This window comes from Scleropages formosus, chromosome 23, assembly GCF_900964775.1.
Source record: "Scleropages formosus chromosome 23, fSclFor1.1, whole genome shotgun sequence".
In the NCBI taxonomy this organism is placed as follows: Eukaryota; Metazoa; Chordata; class Actinopteri; order Osteoglossiformes; family Osteoglossidae; genus Scleropages; species Scleropages formosus.
Genome location: NC_041828.1, coordinates 8,081,223 through 8,104,540, shown reverse-complemented (window position 1 = coordinate 8,104,540; position 23,318 = coordinate 8,081,223). Strand labels below are relative to the sequence as shown.

The 23,318-nt window shown below is 42.8% G+C and overlaps 1 protein-coding gene across 1 annotated transcript; it reads right to left on the bottom strand.

Moving 5' to 3' along the window:
* Positions 1-14,996: 14,996 nt before the first annotated feature.
* On the bottom strand, positions 14,997-23,232 carry fam221a (family with sequence similarity 221 member A). The gene is made up of 7 exons (XM_018750240.2): positions 22,828-23,232; positions 20,711-20,884; positions 19,755-19,945; positions 19,217-19,423; positions 18,332-18,427; positions 17,293-17,381; positions 14,997-16,534 (listed from the first exon to the last, which is right to left on the bottom strand). The coding sequence occupies exons 1-7, from the start codon at positions 22,893-22,895 to the stop codon at positions 16,469-16,471; spliced, it is 891 nt and encodes a 296-aa protein (XP_018605756.2). The 5' UTR covers positions 22,896-23,232; the 3' UTR covers positions 14,997-16,468.
* Positions 23,233-23,318: the final 86 nt, after the last annotated feature.

Sequence of the window (23,318 nt, the reverse complement as noted above, 5' to 3'; positions counted from 1 at the left end):
TAGACCGCCGCATCCTGCAAAAAGAAGGCGCGCGAGCGCGACCGCGCGGGGGGGGGGGCCGCACGAGGAAGAGACGGCGGGGGGGCTGCGCGCTCACGCTCACGCTCCAGCGAACGCAAGTTTTCTTATCAACTCCCCGCAAAGCCAGGGAAGCGTCATCACCCATTAAAAAAAGACATGTATGATAAACGTGACTGCTTAAATTCTGGCGCGGATGTGAGCGGTGAACAAATCCCTCTCCCTTTATACAGCCGCTCAGAGCTAATTAAGAGCAATAAAACTGCTAAACGCGCTACATGGCGCAGCCATAAAGTGGCAATCTGTTTCCAACGCATTCCTCATCCTGTCATCTTGCACAAATCTTAATAATCAGAGCATCGCAATGGCATCAGTGTGTTGCTCTTCTATGTCAGAGTATTACTGACTAATATAGTGTCTGTTCTGACTTTACAAACGATGAGAAATGTGATGAATGAAAATGTCCTCATGATTCATGTATCCTTGTTTCTGATGAACGGGAGACCAGAACCGGGTCACACAGCATAGGGATGGGACCAGTGCACAGAGAGAGTAGAGTACTTAATGATGTAAAGCCAAAATATTAGAGTATTTGGCACTGCTGGCTCATTGTCTAAGAAATTCCAAAAAGGTGAACAGACATTTCAGAATTTATTTGAAATATCATACAGTTCAGATGCTTTTCATGTGGAACATGTAGCAAGTTTCTAGTGTGGACCTTAGAAATATAATAAATTTCCTTGCCAGCTGCGTGGAGTAATTAACCTACATTCCATAACTTAAAAACAGAATATGGGTTGTGATTTAGCAGCAAAATAGAGGAGGACAAGTGAAACTTTTTGATAAAAATCTTTTGAATGTTTGAGCGCTGTCCCAGTAAACTTGTATCCTATGACATTCTCAGACTAAGCCTACCAGAACCAGAAGAGTACCAGGAACGGCCCTACATACACAACACAGCTCAGACGTCCTTGGGAGCATTCAAAGAAGATGTACTGTAACAAGGCAGATTTTGTGAATGAGCCTCAAGTTTTGTTTCTCGAGGCTGCGGGAGCCACAGACAAGGACGTGTAGCACGCTTAGATTATTGTAGATGGGTGAAGATCAAGGTCCCATGTCACCCTAACTGTGTCATAATAACAGGTACCAGCGTATGTTCATACTTCTTAACAAAATCTTGAGAGACACTCTCTTTTCTTCAGAGTGATGAGTGACCCGGTGTGAGTAGTGTATCTAGCAGTGTAAGTCACCGCGGTGAATAAGGTGTGTGGGCTCATAACACTACACAGAGTGTTAGCTCCAAACTCTGTAACCTTATATCAGAAACAGTTTTATTTGTAAATTGACCGCAAGAAATCGATAATTTGTGTCAAATACGAGGAGTCTACAATTCAACCGGGTGAATTTTCTGAGCTCCCTACAAATGGTCATCTTGACTATTTGTTGTAGAACAAAACAAAGTGGAAGCTTAACTAAATGTTACATTCATTATTTGTTGGCATTCTTGCCACTACATAAGAGCGATGTAAACCTTACCCCAACCAATGTAAAGTAAAAAGTCCTGAAATTTTACAGCAGAGCTCATGCGTCTTGGTGGCTTTACAGCCACTGCACTTTGCCATTGCTTCTTCTAAAACCTGCCCCAGAGAAATCATTATTCTTCCGAACTTCTCATGAAGTACTGCTTTCACTAAAACGATGAGGGTTTTCTCAGAGCAAAGACACTGAGGACAAAGAGAAGATCGTGTGTTAAACTTCCATTAAAATTTCTCCTGAAACTGATTCAATAAAATCATTGCATTTGATATGTTAACGGACATCAGAACAAGGTGGTATAAATATCACCTTCTCTGAATGGATGCAGTGTAGATAGCTGTCTGCTGTCTATGACGTGAATTCTTTGAACAGCTGTGCTTTTACTCCATAGGGGATCTTCAGGTTGTGATAATTATAATTTTGATAGCATTCAGCAGACCTCCTTTGTCCTTACAATTGTATCATGCAATATTTCAGATCTTAAACTTTCAGGATGATAATAAAGTATTTTTCTTTTTTAATACATATGATTACTTTCAAATTGTATTTATAAGCATCTACAGTATGTGCAAAGTGCAAATATTCGGTATAAAAGCTGAGGGTGGTTTCTTGCAACAAGCAGTGCACCAGTTTATTATGGCCCCAAAGCCATCAGGAGACCCCCAAGAGTATTTTTTTTTTCCCCAACTATATTCCCTCTTGCTTTTTCACAGAAAAACTTAGTTGAAAGCATGATTCGAGCAAAAGTTTCTACATTTTTTGTTATTCAAAAACTCAGAAGAATTTTGTTATTTTTATTTATTCTATTTATTCAGAGCTTTACATAATTTTTGCTATAGTTACTTATTTTGTTGATGTTATTCATTTAGTAGTTATGTATTTATTGATAACAAATTTACCCGATCAACATGAATGAAAAGTGTTCATTCCTCGAAGTATTCATTCCCTGGGGGGGGGGGGGCAAGTAGGGAGTTGCTGAAGGCCCACAAATGATCAGAAATGGGCCTGTACACGCCAGTAATTTTATGTAAAAAAGTACATCTCCGCATCAGGAGGATTTTTATTTGTGGTTTTTAAAGCTGATTACTCGAATTTCAGTAACTTGTCTGACCGACTGCTCATCATCTCCGTAAAGATGAATGTGATTTAATGTCCTCTCGGAAAAAACGGAACACAAATACAGAGCACGCTGTCTTCAGATGTGTCATTAACCTATAATTGTAATATCATGCGGTCTAGCGGCCCAAGAATGAATACATGTTCCTTTTTTAGTCAGTAATGTAATGAAAATATAATCCCTCTTTTCCCTTGAAGAAAGAGCGAAATTGCTTAAAGGATTAAGCAAAGGAGGCAGACAATAAGGACACAGTGAGTCACTACAGCTACATTTCACCAGTTTGCTTTCATTTGTGCTCGTCTCCAGACTAAAACGTGTCTTCGCAAGGTGCTCTTGATTTCTTTACTGCTATTTGTCTAGTCCCCCTCTGAGTCCTCGCCTATCTAGACCATCATCACCCGACAGACCTTTTTCCTGTATAATTTCCATTCACTGGTTTATTGCTGGAAGTTATCTATATGGTGATATACTTCATCATCACAAATGTTTTGAGGAACCCTCGACACACCAGCTAGGACCATTTACAGGAAAGTAAATGCATTTTCTGTACAGTTACTGCTTAGGAATTAGGGCCAAATAAGGTTTTCTTATGGGATGATTAGTTCACTTGCCATTTTAAATGTTTAATCTAAATGTAAAATTTTGTTTGGAGTGAATTACAAAATTATATTAATTAACATTAAAGCTTAAACTACATTAATTACCATTATCGTTAAACATGGGGGCACGGTGGCGCAGCGGGCTTGGCTGGGTCCGCGTGTTAATACTGGTCTGGGGTTCGAGTCCTGCTTGGGAAGCCTTGCAACAGACTGGCGTCCCATCCTGGGTGCGTCCCCTCCCCTCCAGTCTTGCGTCCTGTGTTGTCGGGTTAGGTTTGCCGCAGCCCTGCTTGGGACAAGTGGTTTCAGACAGTGTGTGTGTGTGTATTAACATTTCACATTGTTTCCTTGTTCTTTGATGTGTTGACGTTTTTGTGTCCTCTGTGTTTTAATGGGTGAAATACCCCAAAACCATGAGACACACCAGGGGAGGTAGAGCTTTTTGGTACAAATCAGACATTTAACTGTATTCATCCTTTTTTTTTTTGGAGCCCCTGGACTTTTCTAGGTGGAGAGCAGTTCCTTCAGAAAATGCCTTCGCTTACTTCACATTTGTGAGGAACCTTTGGAAATGCCAAATGTAAGGATGTGTACGAGTCATGACAACAAGGCAGAGTAATATCACACAGCAGGGCATGATCCTCATTTAGTACCTGCCTATTTAGATGACATGTCGTCCTCTTAGCAGTCACGATAAAGTGTTAAAGTGACAAAAAAGAGCGAGTGTTTTCCTTTCTGCTCACCAAATACAGTTTTAAAAGCTGACCGTGTCAAAGTCTACAGAGAATTGAATAGAGCAAAATCAAATCAAATTTAACGTCAGATGAGGCAGCCTTAGATGGTAATTCCTCCAGGAGAAAATGTGATTAAATCATCAGTGGAAAAGCAGCGGGCAGGCAAATGGAGGACACTAAATGCGTGCTTCAGAGGTGTCACGTTAGGCAGCAATCCACATTTCACAATTTGTTTTTCACTTAAAATCTGCTACCATTTCAGATGTTCTCTTGCCTGTCCCTTTCTTCAAATTCTCCATATTCCTCCATCATTTTCCCATAATCGAACAGAAATTGTTGTGATGATCAGATGCTCTTACTTGACTGATGTCATTTCACTACAATAAGCACTGTTTGTACTGATTTACTATTTATATGCCATGAATTTCACCAAAACCATGGCTAAGCAATCTGTGTATACTGAGTAACACTCAAACACTTTCATTAACTGCTTGCCTTTGGCAGGTTCATGGTGGTCAAGAGCCTATCCCGGAATCAGTGAGTGCTAGGCTATGAGGGGTACACTCTGGACAGGACAGCAGTCCATCCCAGGGTAGCCACACACACACACACACACACACACACACACACACACACACACACACACACACACACACTCACTCTACAGGCAACATTGCTTCGCAAGTTAACTTGAAACGCATGTTGTTTTTGGAGTGCGAGAGGGCACTGGAAAACCCAAAGGAAACCCACAAGGACATTGCAAGAGCATGTAAATTCCTCACAAGGTAAGTTAGAGTCTAACCTACACCCAAACAGCCCCGATGCCATCGTGCAGCAGCCCTACCCACAGCATCACCACACCACTGCCAAACAGAGTAGCAGCACCACTTGAAAATTATACAATGATTGCCTGTAATTGCCAATAGATGAGGGTTCTTCAACACTAAATGAAGATTATCATCATCCAGATAATCATACAGATGTACACTGTGGGGATCTTCTGAGACTTAACTCATTCATTCTCACTTACTATCTATAACTGCTTGTCCAATCATGGTTGCGTTGGTACAGAGCCTATTCTAGATGCACAGGGCACCAGATTAATGAAGAGTACACCCCAGACGGAGTGCTAGTCCATTGTTATAATATAATTATTGTTTGATATTATTCCCACCTTTCAAGGTCGCCTTCCCAGAGATTCGTGTCTTTGCCTTGGTCTACCACATCAGCATTTCTGTGGAAAAACGACTTGGAAAGCGCAGGTGAGGTGAGCTTCACAGAAGAAAACATGTGCACAACTGATCAATGCAGGATTGTGGAAGAAGTCCACGCAAGCCTCATGACATAAGATGGTCCAAGAATTGCATGCCCCAGGCTCGAATATCTAATTATTACATCGCATGAATTGTACATGTCACACATAGTGTATGTGCATGCTCACCAGTCTTCCATCATCACAGGGTGCTTTGCCATGGCAAACCATGAATTTTTTTCCATTCCTAGACTTCAGCGGATGCTTCGACCCCTTCATCATAAGATTCACTTATGTTTATCACAGTTTGGCTTTGTTGATATCAACAAGGTCATATATGGGGGCGCGGCGGCGCAGCGGGTTTGGCCGGCTCCTGCTTTCTGGCGGGTCTGGGCTTTGAGTTCCACTTGGGGTGCCTTGCGACGGACTGGTGTCCCGTTCTGGGTGTGTCCCCTCCCTCTCCAGCCTTGCACCCTGTGTTGCCGAGCTAGGCTCCGGTTCGCCGCGACCCTGCTTGGGACAAGCGGCTTCAGACAGTCAACATGGTCATATGAACCCACTAGAGAGCGACAAGAGCAGGGATTTTATGAGAGGTGAAAAACTCAGCTATTATCAATAAACAAAGTACATATTAATTGGAACTGTAAGAATTTGTTTTTTACACCCCATTTTTTATTATTACACATGTACAGAAAAAATGAAATGGAATGGAAATGGAAAATGGAAAGGTTCTAGCATACTATTGATTGGTTAAAGGTATGGAAGTGCTACAGGACAGAAAGAACCTTGCTTAGTCTTGACAGTTGAGGGTTATTCATATAAGGCCATTGTAGTGATCCTAAAAGTTGCATTTACAGGCCTTGGTTATGGGGTTAGGGTCACTGTCTGCCAAAAAGTGCACTGTATGCTTTTAAGCACAAATAATGGACCTAACATTTCTTAGAGTAAAAGGACTGCTTTTTTGTGTCACGTCATGTTCCATTTCTGAGTAATTTTACCATTTGTTCGCCTATGATTGTCCACCTCATCAGTTTATTAGGGCTATTGCTTTACAACTGCTAGATTGCAGTGACAGCAGGCTTCAAATGGACATGGGAGTTTAAAGGGACCACCAAAGGTGGGGTAAATACCTATACTGTGTGTTTGTGTGACTGTGGTCCCACTTTTATCTATTTCCAGCCTCTCGGGGAAAAAAGGGGAATATTGTCTTAAGTCATAAAACAATTTCAACACTGCCCTAATTATTTCCTGTTCTTAAAATAATTCAAATTTTTCTAAAAGCTTTAAAACAGCCATTTTGTTCCTCTAGGGATAGCTTAAGCGGGTGATAAAATAGGAAATGCATAATGGCTGCATGAGTGGTGAGTCTCTCTCTTCTCGTCCCAGACCAAAATCACTGGTTATGTCTTAGTCCTTAAGGAAACATTCTCGAACTCATACTTATGAGATGAAATAACTAGGTGATAAAGTCTTCTGAGGCACAAGCAGCACATTATTGTACATAGAAAAATCCCACAAAAAAAAAAAAAAAAAAAAAAAATCACAGCCCTGATCAAACTTGTGTGCCTATAATTCCATTGCTGATGGCTTCAAGGCCATTATGGCTTTGGCTGTGCTTTGGACGCTAATAGTGCAGGTGAACTCTTTTTCTCTCCCTTAACAAACCAATTTAATGTTTCTCAATGTAGTACTGCATGTGTTCCATTCGATTCCATCTAAACTGCTGTTTGTGGTATCTTAGGCTATACACACACACACACACATTTTCAGAACCGCTTGTCCCTTACGGGGTCACGGGGAACCGGAGCCTACCCGGCAACACAGGGCGTAAGGCCGGAGGGGGAGGGGACACACCCAGGACGGGACGCCAGTCCGTCACAAGGCACCCCAAGCGGGACTCGAACCCCAGACCCACCGGACAGCAGGACCGTGGTCCAACCCACTGCGCCACCGCACTCCCCTCTTAGGCTATACAGTTATTTAAATGAAAATGACATTTTCCAAAGAAAACGATGACAGTGGACTTTTCACTGCAAAAATTGTTAAAAAGGGGCAAAAGCTGCGGGAATCAATTACCTGAAGGAAATAATGTCACTGAGATGGTCAATTATTTGTTCGACACAGCTATAAAACATTTTAAAAAAATCTAGAGTCCATTCATGTGAAGTAATGATATTGCTTTTTAACATTCTTCAATCTGTGTCTTTTTGCTTTTGGTTATTGTCTTCTACTCAGTAAGAAGAACCTAAGAAATAATAGAAAATAGCAGCTAACAAGTCCATGCAGTAGGAAGGGAATCATTTTAATAGAATTCCCTATCTTCGGCCTCAGATGAACAGTGTAGTCGATGAGTAAAATGACTGTAAATCTTGTAGCTAGATGAGCCGGTACATCTTTCATGTACACAGAAATTTCATCACAAAAATATTCAAGGATTAGTCCAGAGAAGTAACAGCAGCTGGAAAGTATTTTTATATAAACATCTATTTTTCTTCCATTTCAGTTGCCTTGCTTTGATCAAGAAATTACCAAGAGAGGGAATATGAATGCCTTCATCTGTAATGCCAGATTTGACATATATTAATTAAAAATTATTAAAGACAAACAAAAAAAAAAGTATCTGTAAAGCAATTACAAGACATTATTTGCTTGCACCATGCGATTTGGTGGGCAAGCTAATTGTAGAAAGTAATCACAGGCTGTACTGGGCTTAAAAATATTAGCTGTTAATACACTGTTAATTCCTTTGTTTCCAGAATGTTGCCAGAATTACTTTTACGGTTTCAAATGAGCAATTTAATGTGAAACATTAAGATTGCTAGCTATCTGTGTGTGTGCAATGTTTCCTGTATTTGTACAGCTTTGAGGGCCAAGAGCAATATAATTTGGCGTTTTTCAGAACAGCGCTTCTAAGGAAGCGAAGCAAACAAAAACTGGACACAAAATTGTGGCAGAATTGAAGGATACGTGTGCAGGGACTCGGGAGTTGGGACAGAGGGACAAGGCCTGGACCGATATTTAATGAGTGTCCAAACCGGCTGAAAAAGCACGCAATTTCCTTACGCACTCAGGGAGCGAATGGCTGAAAAAAAAAGGCACCGGTGAAAAGAACTGTTTACATTTATATTTATATTTATCCATTTAGCTGACGCTTTTCTCCGAAGCGACTCGCATTTCCGAGAGCGATGCAAAAAAAGTACGTCACGTGAACGGAAGGAGCGATTCGGATGCGACCGATTTTATCCGGGAAGCCGAAGCCGTCGGCGCCAAAGTTATAATCCGTTTCAAAATGTCTTCCAGTCGCACTTGAAGAGTGAGGTTCAGTTCCCATCTGACGTGTTAACATTTGTAAAAAGCGATCAAAAATGATGTCGTGTGAATGCAGCTGTGCTAAAATGTGCACAAGATCACCAGTCAAGCTCGGTCCTTTCCACAGAGTCACACAGCTAGCCAACCGCAATAATAATATTCAATATGTTTTCCTCGCCGTTACTCAACTTCGTACTCTTACCGGAACGACTTCACGAATTCATTTTCTCCTCCTGAGTCATCCCTGCCACCTCCTTCAAGTGCACGTGGAGTTTTCAGCCGAAAGTGAAAAAAAGCTTAGCGTTTTAGGAACGGTTCAACGTAAAGAGATAGCAGTGGATCAACCGTTAGCTAATCCTTAGCCTCCTTCCTGTAATGATGCGGGCCGTAGCGCCATTCCATTGTCCCTTATCTATCTTCCATTCGCTCTCTTTCTCTTTCTCAGTCCAATTTGAATAACTTGACTGGCGCTACGAAAATACACACGGCGACAAAGCATTTACATAAGAAACAGAGCAGCCTTTCAATATGATGACAACTACGAAGGGCGTCTCAAAAAGGTGCAATTAAGCATTAATAATGGCAACAAAGACCATAATTACATTTTAATTAGCGGAGGCAATTAAACGGCAACGTATTTTTTTAGATCGTTTCCATTGGTCTTTCCACGGCTGCCTTTGACTTTCACATAATGTACAGCTTGATTAACGGGTCAGTTGAATGCCTCTGTAGCTTAACCTCTATAAACCCATGTCTGTTTTACTTACTTGCCAAGAGCGCTGTACAGTGTCCCGGTGCATCATTAATCATCACTGGCAGAACAATGGTTTGTAGCTACATCGAAATTGGCAAATTTGAATCTTCATAAAATGCTGCGAATGCCAACCCTCCTGTTGTAAGCCTTTCATTGACAAGAGTGTTCACCCAAAGAATAATGTAGCACATCTAGTGATAAAATGTTATGTTGAATAGAATAATTTACAATTCTGTTTAAATAAATCTGGAATATTTGTGGGGAAGGAGACCCCAGGACAGACCCAGGACATGCTGGAGATGTCATACTTTAGAGATGCCCTGGAAGTGTATAGGGATCGCCCTGGAGAAGCCAAAGACTGTGGCTGGGGAGGTGAAGGTTCGAGCCTTACCTGATCAGCACGATACGGCTATGATCCTCAAAAGGACAAGTGGACAGAAACTGACGTGAACTGAATTGATCTCAGCACTAGTTTGCATGGTTCCCTAAGCATCAGCCAAAAGTTTGAGTACACCTGCTGAAATTTTTCAGCAAAAAGTCTCATGTTTGTGAAGCTGTTATTAAGACAAAAGGTGGCTATTTTAAGGAGTGTAATAAATTGAGTTTCAGTTGTACCGTTTGTTCGCACGAGGGAATACGAGTAAGAGCACGAGTGAATTTTATAGTTACATTTTCCCTATGAGTTGTTTAGTTAAATGTTATAGTAATCTAAATCAGTGCACAGATTACGTGCCATCCATTTATAGACATGGATATTTTTGAAGCAATTTATCGGTCAGCAGCAGTAATATTCCTGAAACTGTAACTGTACGATTGCAAGCCCATCTTTTTAACCACCCTAATATCACATACAGTTCTCTTTTGAAATGTATTATGTGTGTATAAGCAGTGTTTATCTTGACTTGACCTGATTGTTTTTGAAAAGATGTTCCTTCCAAGGCCCATCAAATCGGATAAATTTTAAAACATGCATCTTTAATAATGGCCGTGAAAACTGGTAAATTTCACGCCACTGTCATACTTCAAATGGCCTCCCTGGGTGGATTCCTTTCTGCCTGTTCCAACGGAAGGATGAAGCAGGATCCCTCATTTTCAGCTGTGATGGCATGAATGACAACTGGCATGTTTGTGGAACATGCTGCGTTCGCTGCCGTTACATATTTCAAAGCATATTTTTAGACTTGGGAATAATCAGGGAAGAAACTAAAATAAGCAGAGAAAATTAACTGTACAAAAGAATGTAATTTTCAGTATCCAAGCTGTTTTAAGCTTTCGTTTTTTTAAAAAACTATCTTTAATTCGGTGTTTGATGTATTTTCTTCGTTTTTAATGCCGCGCAGTAAGATAATAATAATTTTTGATCCCTACTCCCCCTCCCTCGGCTCTTACCCACATCCACAAACTCATCCACATTTTATCGGTGTCAGATAGAATGGGGAAGTTCAACAGCTGTTCACACATGTTCAGCAGGCAGTTCCCTATAATAAGCAACATCTGGTGACAAATGAAACTTATTCGGATCACTGTGTATCACTGATATTTGCACAATATGTCCGTGCAAAAAATTCATTGGACCCCTTTGGGAACCTGATGAAAGCTGAGGACCCCTCTTAGAAAAGACCACCTCTTAGTCCATAAATAAATTCAGAGGGAGTATTTAACTCAGTTTATAGCAGTGAAGCTTGGCTACCTTCACACAGAATGACATCATAGACAGAAGCAGCATAGTAATATTTGGATTTTTTTTGGAAATTTTATTTAGTGGCACAGTGTTATTTTCAAAACAAGACTGCGTTTGACTGACGCCCTGAAGTCCATTCACAGAACTCCAGGGGGATCAAGAGTCACACCTTTTAAGTTCTCTTATTTAAGAACACTGCACTGCACTAGTGTAATGTACAGGCAGAACGTTCTGGAAGAAACCTTTCCATCCTTGAAAAAAACCAACACATTCACAACTCATCAGCTGGATTAAGACACTAAATGGTCTGGTCAGGTGGGAAGAAAATGTAGACAGGAGCCTGTAGCAACGTCCTGCTCCTCATCATCGTGAGTCTGGCATGTGTTGGAAAAGGGACAAAACTAGAATGCTGTAAAACCAAGGCTGACTACAAATTAATATGGCTAGTGAAATGAATATTTAAAATCGAAACTTGTCAATATTTGTCCCGTCTCAGCACAGTTTGTTGCGAGAGGTGTGACTCTGGAACAAAAAGTCAGCTCGGACCCATTAGATGAAGCGAGGAAGAGGAGCAGATCACTGGCAACCTGCACGTAAAATTCACCAACACAGAAAAAGGTACCCTCCATTGTGACAGGTGCATATTTTAACACTGGTGATGGTGTGGAGGTCCCCTGTATAATAACCAGCTTTCTTAATAAAGCTGCTACATAACTCTTCACAAAGGTCTCTAGTTGTTTCAAGACTGGGAAGATGATGGCTGAAGATGTGATACATAATGACAGTTTTATCTTCAGGCTTGAATGTTATTGTCATGATACATTGCTGCAGTTTATGTCATAAAATACTGATAGTTTCCTGCTGTGTTTGAATTTGCCATCATAGCAGCACAGTGACTGTTAGAAGTGACAGGCTCTATTTTTTTAAGAACTTAAATTCTGATGTTGGAAATTGGACCCAGTCAAGAGATAAAATTTGTGTTTCAACCTGATGCCTGTTGTTTTCATGCTATCCATGCAATTTCACACACACACAGGCTGAAACCACTTGCCCCATATGGGGTCGCAGGGAGCCGGAGCCTAACCCGGCAACACAGGGCAAAAGGCTGGAGGGGGAGGGGACACACCCAGGACGGGACGCCAGTCCGTCGCAAGGCACCCCAAGCGGGACTCGAACCCAGACCCACCGGAGAGCAGGACCTTCCATGCAAGTTCAATAACTCCTTTATCCTGAGCAGGGTCGTGGTGATCTAGAGCCTATCCCGGGAGCCCTGGGTTCAAGGCTGAGGGGGGCATACCCTGGACAGGACACCAGTCCATCGCAGGGGGTGTTTTCATACACTTCTGTCAGTTCGACTTCATTTCACCATGTTCTTGATACCATCCCTCCCCACAACAGCACTATTATGTCCTTCACAGCATTTATTAGCCATTCATTCAATTAAATTCAATTAAATTCTATTTATTTTTTATGTATTTACTTCTGTGTTTTAAATAATTTTTTTTTTTTTTTTTTTTTAAATTCATGACCTGATAAATAAGAAGATGTTTCCGCAATCTGTAATATGCTTTTGGATTTTGGGTCATTTGTGTCATACCTTATTTTTTCCCTTTTTCTCCAGCATTTTCTAGTTGAGTAGCTTTGGTGAGTTTCAAAATACGACTTTAGACTTTACTCCATTGAAGGGGATAGCGTCGTCATAAATTTGCACAGAAAATTGAAAGCACAGTTGCATCAAAATTGTATTTTACTATATGTTTACGAATCTGTATTCGTGTAGGATACTGTTTCCCTGTGGCAGAAGTATTTTCATTCGGCAGGGTTTGGGGAACCCTTGTCAAGACAATACAATCACAAACGTTTCTCAGGAAGTGTCTGTAGCCTCTAGTCATGTCCTGAATGCCGCCTTTCAGATGTCACGATACCTGATGGGCTCTTTCTCTGTTCTGCCACAACAGGTGGATCCATTCCTCACTATACTCCCCTGCATGACTCAACAGAAGATATGTCATATAAAGGAAGCAGTGGCACTGATCAAGGCACTGAGCATCGTTCGGCAACGTATATACATACACGAAAGTTCACGTTTTTAATTTTTACATTACAAACGTAACGGAACATATTGGACGTAAGAGGTCACCTATCATAACTTCATCCCCTTAGCTGTCGCATTAGGTCAAAAATTAATTTGCAAGGAATTTAACTAAGCAAATTACTAAGGATGAAACAACCAACTAAAGCATCTTTAGAAGATGGACTCGGAAAGCAAGGCCGTTTGTCACCTTTGGAACCCTATAGAAACTTGCGAACACGTACTGGTAATGTCAAAGAAAAATGCGGAATTACTGGAAGCCGCAAACCGTTTGAACTCAGGGAAAATATGGGGAAACTACACTAAATGATACTGATTTTCTCTGAAGTGGCTCTCCGGAGGAACGGATCGGCACCGAGAGCCGGTTAGGAGTCCCATTACTCATTGATGCCCGAGTCATTCTCAGGAAGAAAAGTACAGCCTCTGCATCACATCTATGTTCTGAGAAAGACATACTGCCCAACTGGCATCTTACAAGAGGTAAGATAGCTACACATTTTTTCACTACTGGCAAAACTCCCAGAATCTTTAAAATACCTCTGCATCTCCTCATCTTTCAATATCTAATACACACTTCTTATCATCTTTCAATATTTCAAAGCTTATACAGCTCCCGTAATGTCACCATCCGGCTTCTACGCTACCAAGACTGGGGGACGTGAGTAATAACTCCAACACTTCCCGTAGTGAGTTCCGAAGTAAAAACAAGAATACAAAGCAGTCCTCCGGAACTAGGGTCGGTGAGCACCGCTCCACTATGTCTTATCATTTTTATCATTTGGCAATTATCCAGTAACTTTGAGTCTTACATTATTAAAGGCCAAAGTTTTTAAACACTTTACACAGCAAGTCTGTTTGAGCTATATACACATACTATATATAACATATAACTACTGTGTGCTGTGCTGTTTAAGCGACACATATATACTATATACTGTGTGTATATATATATATATTATATATATATACACACAGTTTGGCCGGGTCCTGCCCCCCAGTGGGTCTGGGGTTCAAGCCCTGCTTGGGGTGCCTAGCAATGGACTGGCATCCCATCCTGGGTGTGTTCCCTCCCCTTCCAGCCTTACGCCCTGTGTTGCCGGGAAAGAATCTGGCTCCCTGCAACCCCACATGGGACAAGCGGTTTCAGAAATGTGTGTGTATATATACTATACAGCTGGTACAGTTGTAACAGCATAGCTATACAGAGCACTCGTATAGCTGGTAGCGTAGTGGTTAGAGTTGCTGCCTTTGGATTTAAAGGTTGCAGGTCTGATCCCTACTTCTCGCTGTAGTTCCCTCGAGGAAGGTACTTACCCTAACAATTGCTCCAGCTGTATAAATGGGCAAATAACTGTAACCTTAACATTGCAAGTTACTTTGGAGAAAAGTGTCAGCTAAATGAATGAGTAAATGTAGTGCATGTTATTAATATTTTACTCAATGGATAAAAATTTATGTGAATATGAAATGTTGCTGGGTATTAAATCATGGAATTTTCTCCAAAAATGCTCTGTTTATTGCCTATTTGATGCGAAAACACTGGGAGTTCTAACTGAAAACTGACACCTTTTTATGTGTGCCTAGATTGTATGTTTTACAGAACCATCACCTTTTCTTCCCTGGTTTAAGCACTGGCTATGAACTGTTTAGTAACAGAATTTCAGGATGTGTAAGAATGTTTTCAAATATTTTTAGGAAACAGTGTTGTTTTTCAATTTCCCCCTTCAGGAATATCTGCTGAGATGCTCAGGATTAATAGACTTAGACAACCTATAAAGCGGTTACGAGATGTGGCTGTGTCACCCCCGATCATTGACGTAAGGAACTGAAAACGCAACTGGGATTGATTGTTGTTTTTTCCAGAGACATAATCCGTTTATTAATTTTAATTAAATGCAGTCAGAATTTGCAATGCAAAACCAAAAATAAAACATTTCACAGATTGAACCTTGTAAAATATCCTTCCTCTGGCCTGATGCTTAGATACATTGAAACATGATTATTCAGTGAAAAATTATACTGTATTATCACATAACGTTCACAATACCTGTCAAGTATCTTTACCTTTTGTTGTCAGGCTTTTTTTTTTTTATTTAGAGGAACTGGAGGCATCACGATGCAGTTTCAACTTTAGATTTCAATGAAACCACAAAAAATCAGACACTGCCTTCTGTGCTGCCCGCTGCTTTGATTGAGGTGCCTAGATTTATTTAACTTAAAAAGCTTTTATACTTTGTATACTTTGCATCATATGCCTGGTCAAACATCTTACAGCAGCACTCACCTCACCCTAGTACAATCATCAATACACACAGTAAAAACACTTTTCATTCTACATACAACACACACAGATATATATACTGGAAACACTTATGTTTATACGAATGAGGTTTCTGGCCTATTAATCTGCATTTGTCTAGTTTGAATTCTTCACAAATGTTTCATTGCATTATATTTTATTATGTGTGGTTACAAAGAGCAATAGTGAGTGAACGACACATACAGAACTGTGTGTATAGCACTACTGACCTCTACAGGATAGCGTTGTAAAATGTAGAGTGTATTTCGAGAACATCTGAAGACATCTTGCCGATATGCTTCGACAAAACTTGAACCCTTTAGACGCTCGTGAAGGTGATCATTGCTTTAAAATGAAATTCCTTGGGTTTCGAAAGCAAAATGAAGAAAAACTGTTACACCATCCATAATTCCCACATGACAGCAAACCAAGAACTAACAGGATGCTTTAGATGACTGTACTTCGACTATAGTCGGCATATAATGAATTTTAAGAACTTTGAAAGATAAAAAAGAGAAACTTTCATTGAACTGTAATATCAACGTTCAGTTCAAAAAAAGTCTTTTAACATTAATTCACAAATGTAACATTTATTTTTAATACTGGCACCAGGTATTAAAGACAAAACAGCAGACCGAACATGTCCCACAGTTTTCAAGTCTAATATGTTCCCCCAATGTTTATGCATAACTCCATTGAGTACCATTGCTAATAATTGTTGGTCCCCCAATAACTGATAGGTTGTAACGGGACTTACAGATACAGTGATGTTATCCTTAAAGAAAACTGGTTGTGGGTTCGGCTGTAGATTTGTTTCCCGTTCAGTCTCTGTGGATTTTGCATATTATCTCTGCGTTCTTGTGTTTTTTTCCCCCCATAGTCCAAAGAGGTGTTTCAGATGAGCTTGTAACTGAATTGCCTCTGGCCTGCACCTCTATGTGTGCATGTCTGTGTGTGTGATTACCCTGCAATGGACTGCCGTGGCATGCCTAGCCTAACACTCCAGGTTTCCAGGATGGGCTTCAGACCACTACAACCCTGTCTTGGGATAGTGAAGGAGCGAGAGCTCAGGTCCCTTTAGTCAGTACCCCTTGATTTGCCTTTAGCTGATGCCTTCCGTTTGGCTTGTTTCTCCATTTTGAGCTGAAAAAGACAAAAAAAATTAAAAAAATGTTACGATCAGCATCTGTTCATTTCATTACCGGTTTTAATTAGAGGAAAGCACATCTGTCTGAACTCCTTGTCCCATACAGGGTCGCGGGGAGACATAGCCTAACCTGGCAACACATGGTGTAAGGCTGGAGGGGGAGGGGACGCACCCAGGACGGGACGCACCCAGGACGGGACGCACCCAGGACGGGACGCCAGTCCGCCGCAAGGCACCCCAAGAGGGACTCGAACCCCAGACCCACCGGAAAGCAGGACCCGGTTCGACCCACTGCGCCACCACACCCCCCTGGGAAGCACGTTTTTTCTGTAAATGTAGCCAAACACCACATACTGATGTTAACTCCTCGCCAAGAAGAGACACTAAACCAGTTCCCTAAAACCAGCTTTCCTCTGATTCTACCACAGTTCTTCGTTGTACACTTCGAAGATTCCCGTACGTGTCACTAAGAGCAGGTCCGTTTCTAAAAAAAAAAAAAAAGAACGTGCCAAAACATACATTCTTAACCAAACACATGACTGTAAGCATGGTGGATAAATACAGCCGAACCTGTCCGTGGCAAGCCACGCGTCCCTTTTCCGCAGAAGCCTTTACCCAGGAACGACCGCGAGAGCACAAAAAGGCAGTGCGGCCAAGATCGTTGCTGCCACACCATCTTAACACGGAACATCAAACTTTTAAACAATCTGTGCACAAAACAAATGCCTTTGGGTTCCTTCCTCGCAGCACTTACACGTTCTTGGTAGCGCCTCTCAAAATAGGCCATCTCTTCCTCCTCCCTCGTCTTCAGACCTGACAGCTGCCCAGTCAGCGAGTTCACTCCTGCGCAGAAAAAGCATGCTGTAATTACGAGGTATCATTTACAATGTCTGTGACATGTCCTGTAAACACAGCTTTCATATTCACTGGCTTCTAGAATGTCTAAAAAACCTCACGCGGCTTCGCGGAGACCTGTTTCTAAAGGAATGCGCCGTATCCTCTCAAGGGGACCAGCAACGCAAAGCAGTATTTCACTGAAGCCAAAGGGAGAAATTCATAAATATCTCACTGATATTTGTTCTTACTCATCCAGTTTATTTACAGGTCAGGTCATGTCGCACCCATGACAGCTCTGACCATGTGTACAACTAACAGAGCAAACCAGAACAGTGTGCAGGTTTGATACCATACACATCTCCCTGCCTGCACATTCAGCCTCCTCAAATCAGTCCATCCCATCCCATGCCATGCCATGCCCATCCCTGGGACCATATCATAGTCCACATCATGAGTAAACTTTAATGATGACCCACAAGGAGCCCAAGGCAGATTGCACACACACCTACACCTGGTGAACGACTTTATGACTGTGTGCAAAAGCTTGGCTTTGTTGGACTTCTCCTCCTCCTCCCTTCTCTGAGACACCTTTACTGGACCTCACATGACAGACAGAGTCTTGCTTGGCTTTCAGGTAGAAAAACAGTTGATACGGATACAAATACAATTGATCCATTTATTCCTGGATCGCTGGAAGCCGAAACACACACACTTCATGTGTATGCGTCTCTACCACATACTGGTGGCACTAAATGCAGGGAAATTATACAGATATAAAGGTCTGATCATTCTCCAGACAGAAGAACTTGTGGTCCAACCTGATTAACCACAAAGCTGACATTACTGCAGTTAATATTCTGGCCCATCGTCTTCGGTGACATTTCTTTCCTGGATACGTCCAATCGAAAGGAAAGTTTCAGCATATCTGAGCGAAGCACCTGCCAATATTTTACTACCTGCCTCCTCAGGTTTTGTCCCAGGTGCTTTCTGAAAGACATGGTCCCAGGAAGATCCGCATCCATGTGGCACCAAAGAAGAGGAGGGAGGGGCACCTGGAGGCACAAAAAGTTTGCAAAAGCAATGATGTCTGACAAGGACAGTTTACACAAAACACTTTGTACCCGAGGCCTTCTGTGTACAGAATTAGTCAATAGAAGACTTAGACAAACAGCAGGTTAAACCAGGGACTTCACAGTGCAAAGTCATCTATCTCCGTGTAACCTGGTATTCTCCGGCAGTGTGAATACAGTTGATGCATGCATGCATTGTCTGAATTATATATTATATATGTTACAAATATTGCAGTCATTTGATGAAACAGCCAGTGACAACTTCTCTCCATGAGAATGTCTGTGCCGTACCTTTTTACTCGACCTAACGTATGCGTGTTGTGACCCGAACATGTTCTTAACCTTCTTTTTTTTTTTTTTACATCTAGGACTCAAATATTCATCCATCCATCCATCCATTCTCAATAACTGTTTGCCAGATGCAAGACCAGTGGTTTAGAACCTATCCAGGAAGCACAGGGTATGAGGCAGGGGACCTCTAGACAAAACACCAGCCCAATGTAGGGCAATCACACACACTCATTCACTCACACACACACACACACACCCAGTAAAGACAGATTCACAAATTCACCTGAAACACGTGTCTTCGGCCTGTGGGAGGAAACCAGAGCACCAAGAGGAAACTGAGGTGAACATGGAAACTACACAGAGATTGAGCCAGACTCTAAGCCATGTCCAAAAGCCCAACAGAAGAGCACTGAAGCACCAGTGCTACATTCCCATGCTGCCCTGACCAACATATAATACTGAGATGTTTACCAGCCTCACCTATACCACTGTCATCTAGACGCATGTAGCCCTCAGCCAGAGAGCTGAACCCGGTCAGTCCTCCCATAGCGGCGTACGGGACGTCCTTGCCTACAGGTAGGCCCCGTGCCAGACGCTCCTCCTTCGTCTCGATGAGAGTTCGGTGAGCGTAGCTGGGCTGGCCGCAGCCGCAGGTGAAAGGGCTGCGAAACCCAGGACATGTGGAGCCTGCGGTCACATCGGAACAGGATCAGCAAAAAAAAAAAAGGTATGTTGAGTGCAGCAACTGAGGGAAGACCGATGGCGTAGTGGCTAAGGACACAAAGTTTTAACCTGAAGGTTGTTGATTTGAGTTCCAAAAGGGATCTTGAGCAAGGAATAAAAAGTTAATTGCTCCTAATGTAAAGTGACTTTGAATAAAATTATTAACTGAGCACTGAGATCCCTTCCACAGAATTAGAAGTTACACAAGACAACATCAGATGACTGAGTTTGCCAGCAGTTATAAGGAACAGAGCGAGGGACACGGTGGGCTGTCCAGGGATGGAGCGGGACTCACACTTCCTGCAGGGGTGTCCCGTGAGCTCGCTGTGGTCCGGAGCGGAGTGTTTGCACTGGCAGCGCAGCGGCTGGGAGCCGTTCCGGTGGACGTAGGAGTAGGAGCTACACCCGCAGCCTCTGACAAGGCAGGGCAGGGTCAGGGGCCGCACCGACGGCAGCTCCTCAAAGTCTGTCCGGTGCTGCTTGTACCTTAAATCAAACACATCTCAGATGCATCGATTTGTGTAATAAACATCAGCTTTGCACAGTCACCCGTTCGTTCCGCGATTACTTAAGAATACACCATGGAAAGAAGAAATCTGAGCGATATGCCTGTAGCACGCCGGGGCGGGCTGAAGACCGAGCGGAGCGTGGGGTGGAGCGTGGGGTGGAGCAACGGCACCTGAATCTAGTCACGACTTCTATTTCTTCCCTCGGTCGGACCAGTAAGGGAGATGAGGCGCGTGAGACCTCGACGCCGGAGACGACACCGAGACGTCAGGAAGCACGAGCCAAAACACGTCCCCGACCACGAACCCTCGTCCCGATCACCACCCCCAGACACCAGCTCCCTGTGCCTCCTTTTCCCCCCGTACCCTTCAATAAGAACCCCTCCTCACGAGCACTGCCCGTGACCGTCTCGGCCTCCTTCGTTACAATGCCTTCAATACCCTTCAGATTCTGAAAGCACATTACACAGCACATATGAAGTGAGGGATATGCAGTCTGGGGTGTTTGAGATCTCCACATCAGTTAGTTAGTTGATGTATTTAAAGTGGCATCAAAATTATGATTCCTTTGCTTTTTGGAACTGGCTCCAGATCATGAAGACCCTTGTTGGATAAGCTGAAAATGAATGAATAACTGAATTAATCAACCCAAGATGACAAAAAAGGATGAAAATTAATTACTGTCCTGCACATTTTAAAGTAAGAAAAATCAAAGAAAGAGGGCTGCGATGCCCTGTGGCCTGACCTGTGTGTACAGAAGCAGGGTGTCTCCGGACCAACGAGCTTGCAGTCCATTCCACCTGGGACTCCACAGCTCACATACAGCCTGTTCTGCAGTCTGCTGGGCAGAACCTTCCTCTTGTACTCCTCATACTCCTCAGGAGTGAACGGTCTCCCTCCATCATCCTCTCCGACAATCCTGATGCAGGACAAGGATCTCCAGTGACACCAGACGCACCAACTTCCACCTAATACCGTTTCACACCTAGACACGCTTGTAAAATATGTAGTACTGCAAGCTGAATTGTCAGCATATTGTTTTTGTTGATATGCAAGACATTCCAGATAAATGCACACAGATTCTAGACAGACTCCTATGCTTATCCATGTCTGACCATTCGGTGGTTCCACGCACAAGAGGTCCAAAATCAAAAGCGCAACTGTTTTCCGTTATGCTTCCAATGTGGTGGCGGGAATTTGAAATTTTTTTATTTAACTGACACATTTCTGCGTAACAACTTCTAATGTTAATCTACTCACAGTTAATTACCCATTCATACAGCTGGGTAATTTTACTGGAGCAATGTAAGGTAAGTACCTTGCTCAAGAGTACTATTGTTGGAGGCAGGATTCAAACCTGCAACTTTTAGGTTCAAAGGCAGCAGCTCTAACTACTACATTACCAGCAATGACCTCCCCCTCTTTCACTCAGAACTGCTGAATGTCTCTTAACATTCAAGAAGGGTTTCAAAACATCTCTTTCAGACTCACTTCTCTCCTATGTGCTCCATAAATGTTTCTGAAACCGTTTGTCCCATGCAGGGTTGCAGGGAGCCAGAGCCTAGCCTGGCAACACAGGGCGTAAGGCTGAGGGGGGAGGGGACACACCCTGGATGGGATGCTAATCCATCATAAGGCACCCCAAGCAGGACTCGAACCCCAGACCCACCAGAGAGCAGGACCCAGGCCAACCCACTGCACCACCATACCCCCCCCGATCATGAAGACATAAATGTGTGCTAAAAAATGATATGCAACTACTCGTGTAAACTATACTGGTTTATACAGTGGTGGGAGACAAACTGACTTTTCTTCAGGACTCACATCTACAACTAGATCTCTCCGCCTGTTGGTATAATTTTGTATGGTTTTCTATGACGTTTGACACTTTGGAGAAAAGCGTCTGCAGAATGGATAAATGTAAATATTTCTGTTCTTATAAATGCAATACTTGTAAAAAAAAAAAGGACTCTGAAAAAGCAAACCAGCATGGAGGGCCTTGTATTTATGTTTTCCAGTAAACAGCAGGTAGTGTGGTGGGTAGAGTGGCTTCTTTGTAATTTAAGAACCCTGGTACAAATCCTGCTCCTGCTGTAGTTCCCTGAATTGAAGAACCCTGAACTGACACCGGGGGGGCGTGCGATGGCGCAGTGGGCTTGGCCGGGTCCCGCTGTGTGGCGGGTCTGGGGTTCGAGTCCTGCCTGGGTTGCCCTGCGGTGGACTGGCGTCCTATCCTGGGTGTGTCCCTTGTGCCCCGTGCTGCCAGGCTAGGCTTTGGTTTGCCGCAACCCCGCTCGGGACAGGCAGTTTCAGACTCTGTGTGTGTGTGTGTGTGTGTGTGTGTGTGTGTGTGTGTGTGTGTGTGTGTGTGAATTGACACAGTGAAAACTACCCAGCTGTATAAATCACTGCAAATAGTCTAGTGTAACATATATACATGTGTTACATAACATATATACAGAGTAATATGTATGTATTTAAGAAATAAGAAATCTACATAAAAAATATATTATACTAGTGTATGAGATTTATTGACATTTTTGGTCCTCCAACATCTCATCTGCTGTTACTGAACCACTCACTGAGGTTAGAACTCGTTATTTATTTGATACTAGGACTACAAAATTTGTGGTAGCCTCTATTCCGGGCTTCAGTCACCACTAGGATTAACGCCGGTTTATCGTAACTGCCAACATGATGATACTGCTACAGTGTGTCATTCGCTAATGGTGCAGGAAGAGGATTTTAAAATTGTGTTTGCTGTTCTCTGAATGTTTTCAAGTGTGCCGTTAGGACGCGCTAATGATAATCTGTTGTTGTACAGCGAGGAGCATCTGGAATTTGTAATGTGTGAACACAGACCTTCTGTACTCCAGGTAGTCCTGCACTGCAGCGGTTGCGGATCCTTCTCTTCGCCTTCTTGCCTCCATGATCACATCCCCCGTCCGCGCTCTCGGGACTCGCAACGCACTTAAAAACACGACGGTTGTCTGTAATCGCCACCTTTTCACGCTCCGCACTCGCCGGTGCCGCCACGCGCGGCTCGGGGTTGCTAAGCGATGATGGTCGTGGCGCGTGTGATGTCACAATCTTCACACGCGACTGGCTCGTGCGAATTATCATGCAGCGTTCTTGAATTTCATCAGCTAAATTATGGCGAAATGTTTGTCATGGTTGATTCAATGCAATAAAATCATTTTATGTTCTGGGAACATAGATAGCGAAGATTTTGCACCTCCGTAGAATTCTGCACTTCCCCCCCATGATTTTGTTGCGCAGCGTCATCCACGCGTGCCTCGCGCGTCATTCAACTGCGCTGACTAAGCTGAGCTGAGCTGAGCTGCAGAAAGAAA

What these genes read in the sequence shown, in the direction of transcription:
- fam221a (XM_018750240.2), bottom strand. Translation starts at nt 22,895, where the DNA reads ATGGAGGCAAGAAGGCGAAGAGAAGGATCCGCAACCGCTGCAGTGCAG. An exon ending in GACTACCTGGAGTACAGAAG is followed by an intron (nt 20,885 to 22,827) that starts GTCTGTGTTCAC and finishes GTCCTGCATCAG; the next exon opens with GATTGTCGGAGAGGATGATG. An exon ending in TCTAGATGACAGTGGTATAG is followed by an intron (nt 18,428 to 19,216) that starts GTGAGGCTGGTA and finishes TTGTGCCTCCAG; the next exon opens with GTGCCCCTCCCTCCTCTTCT.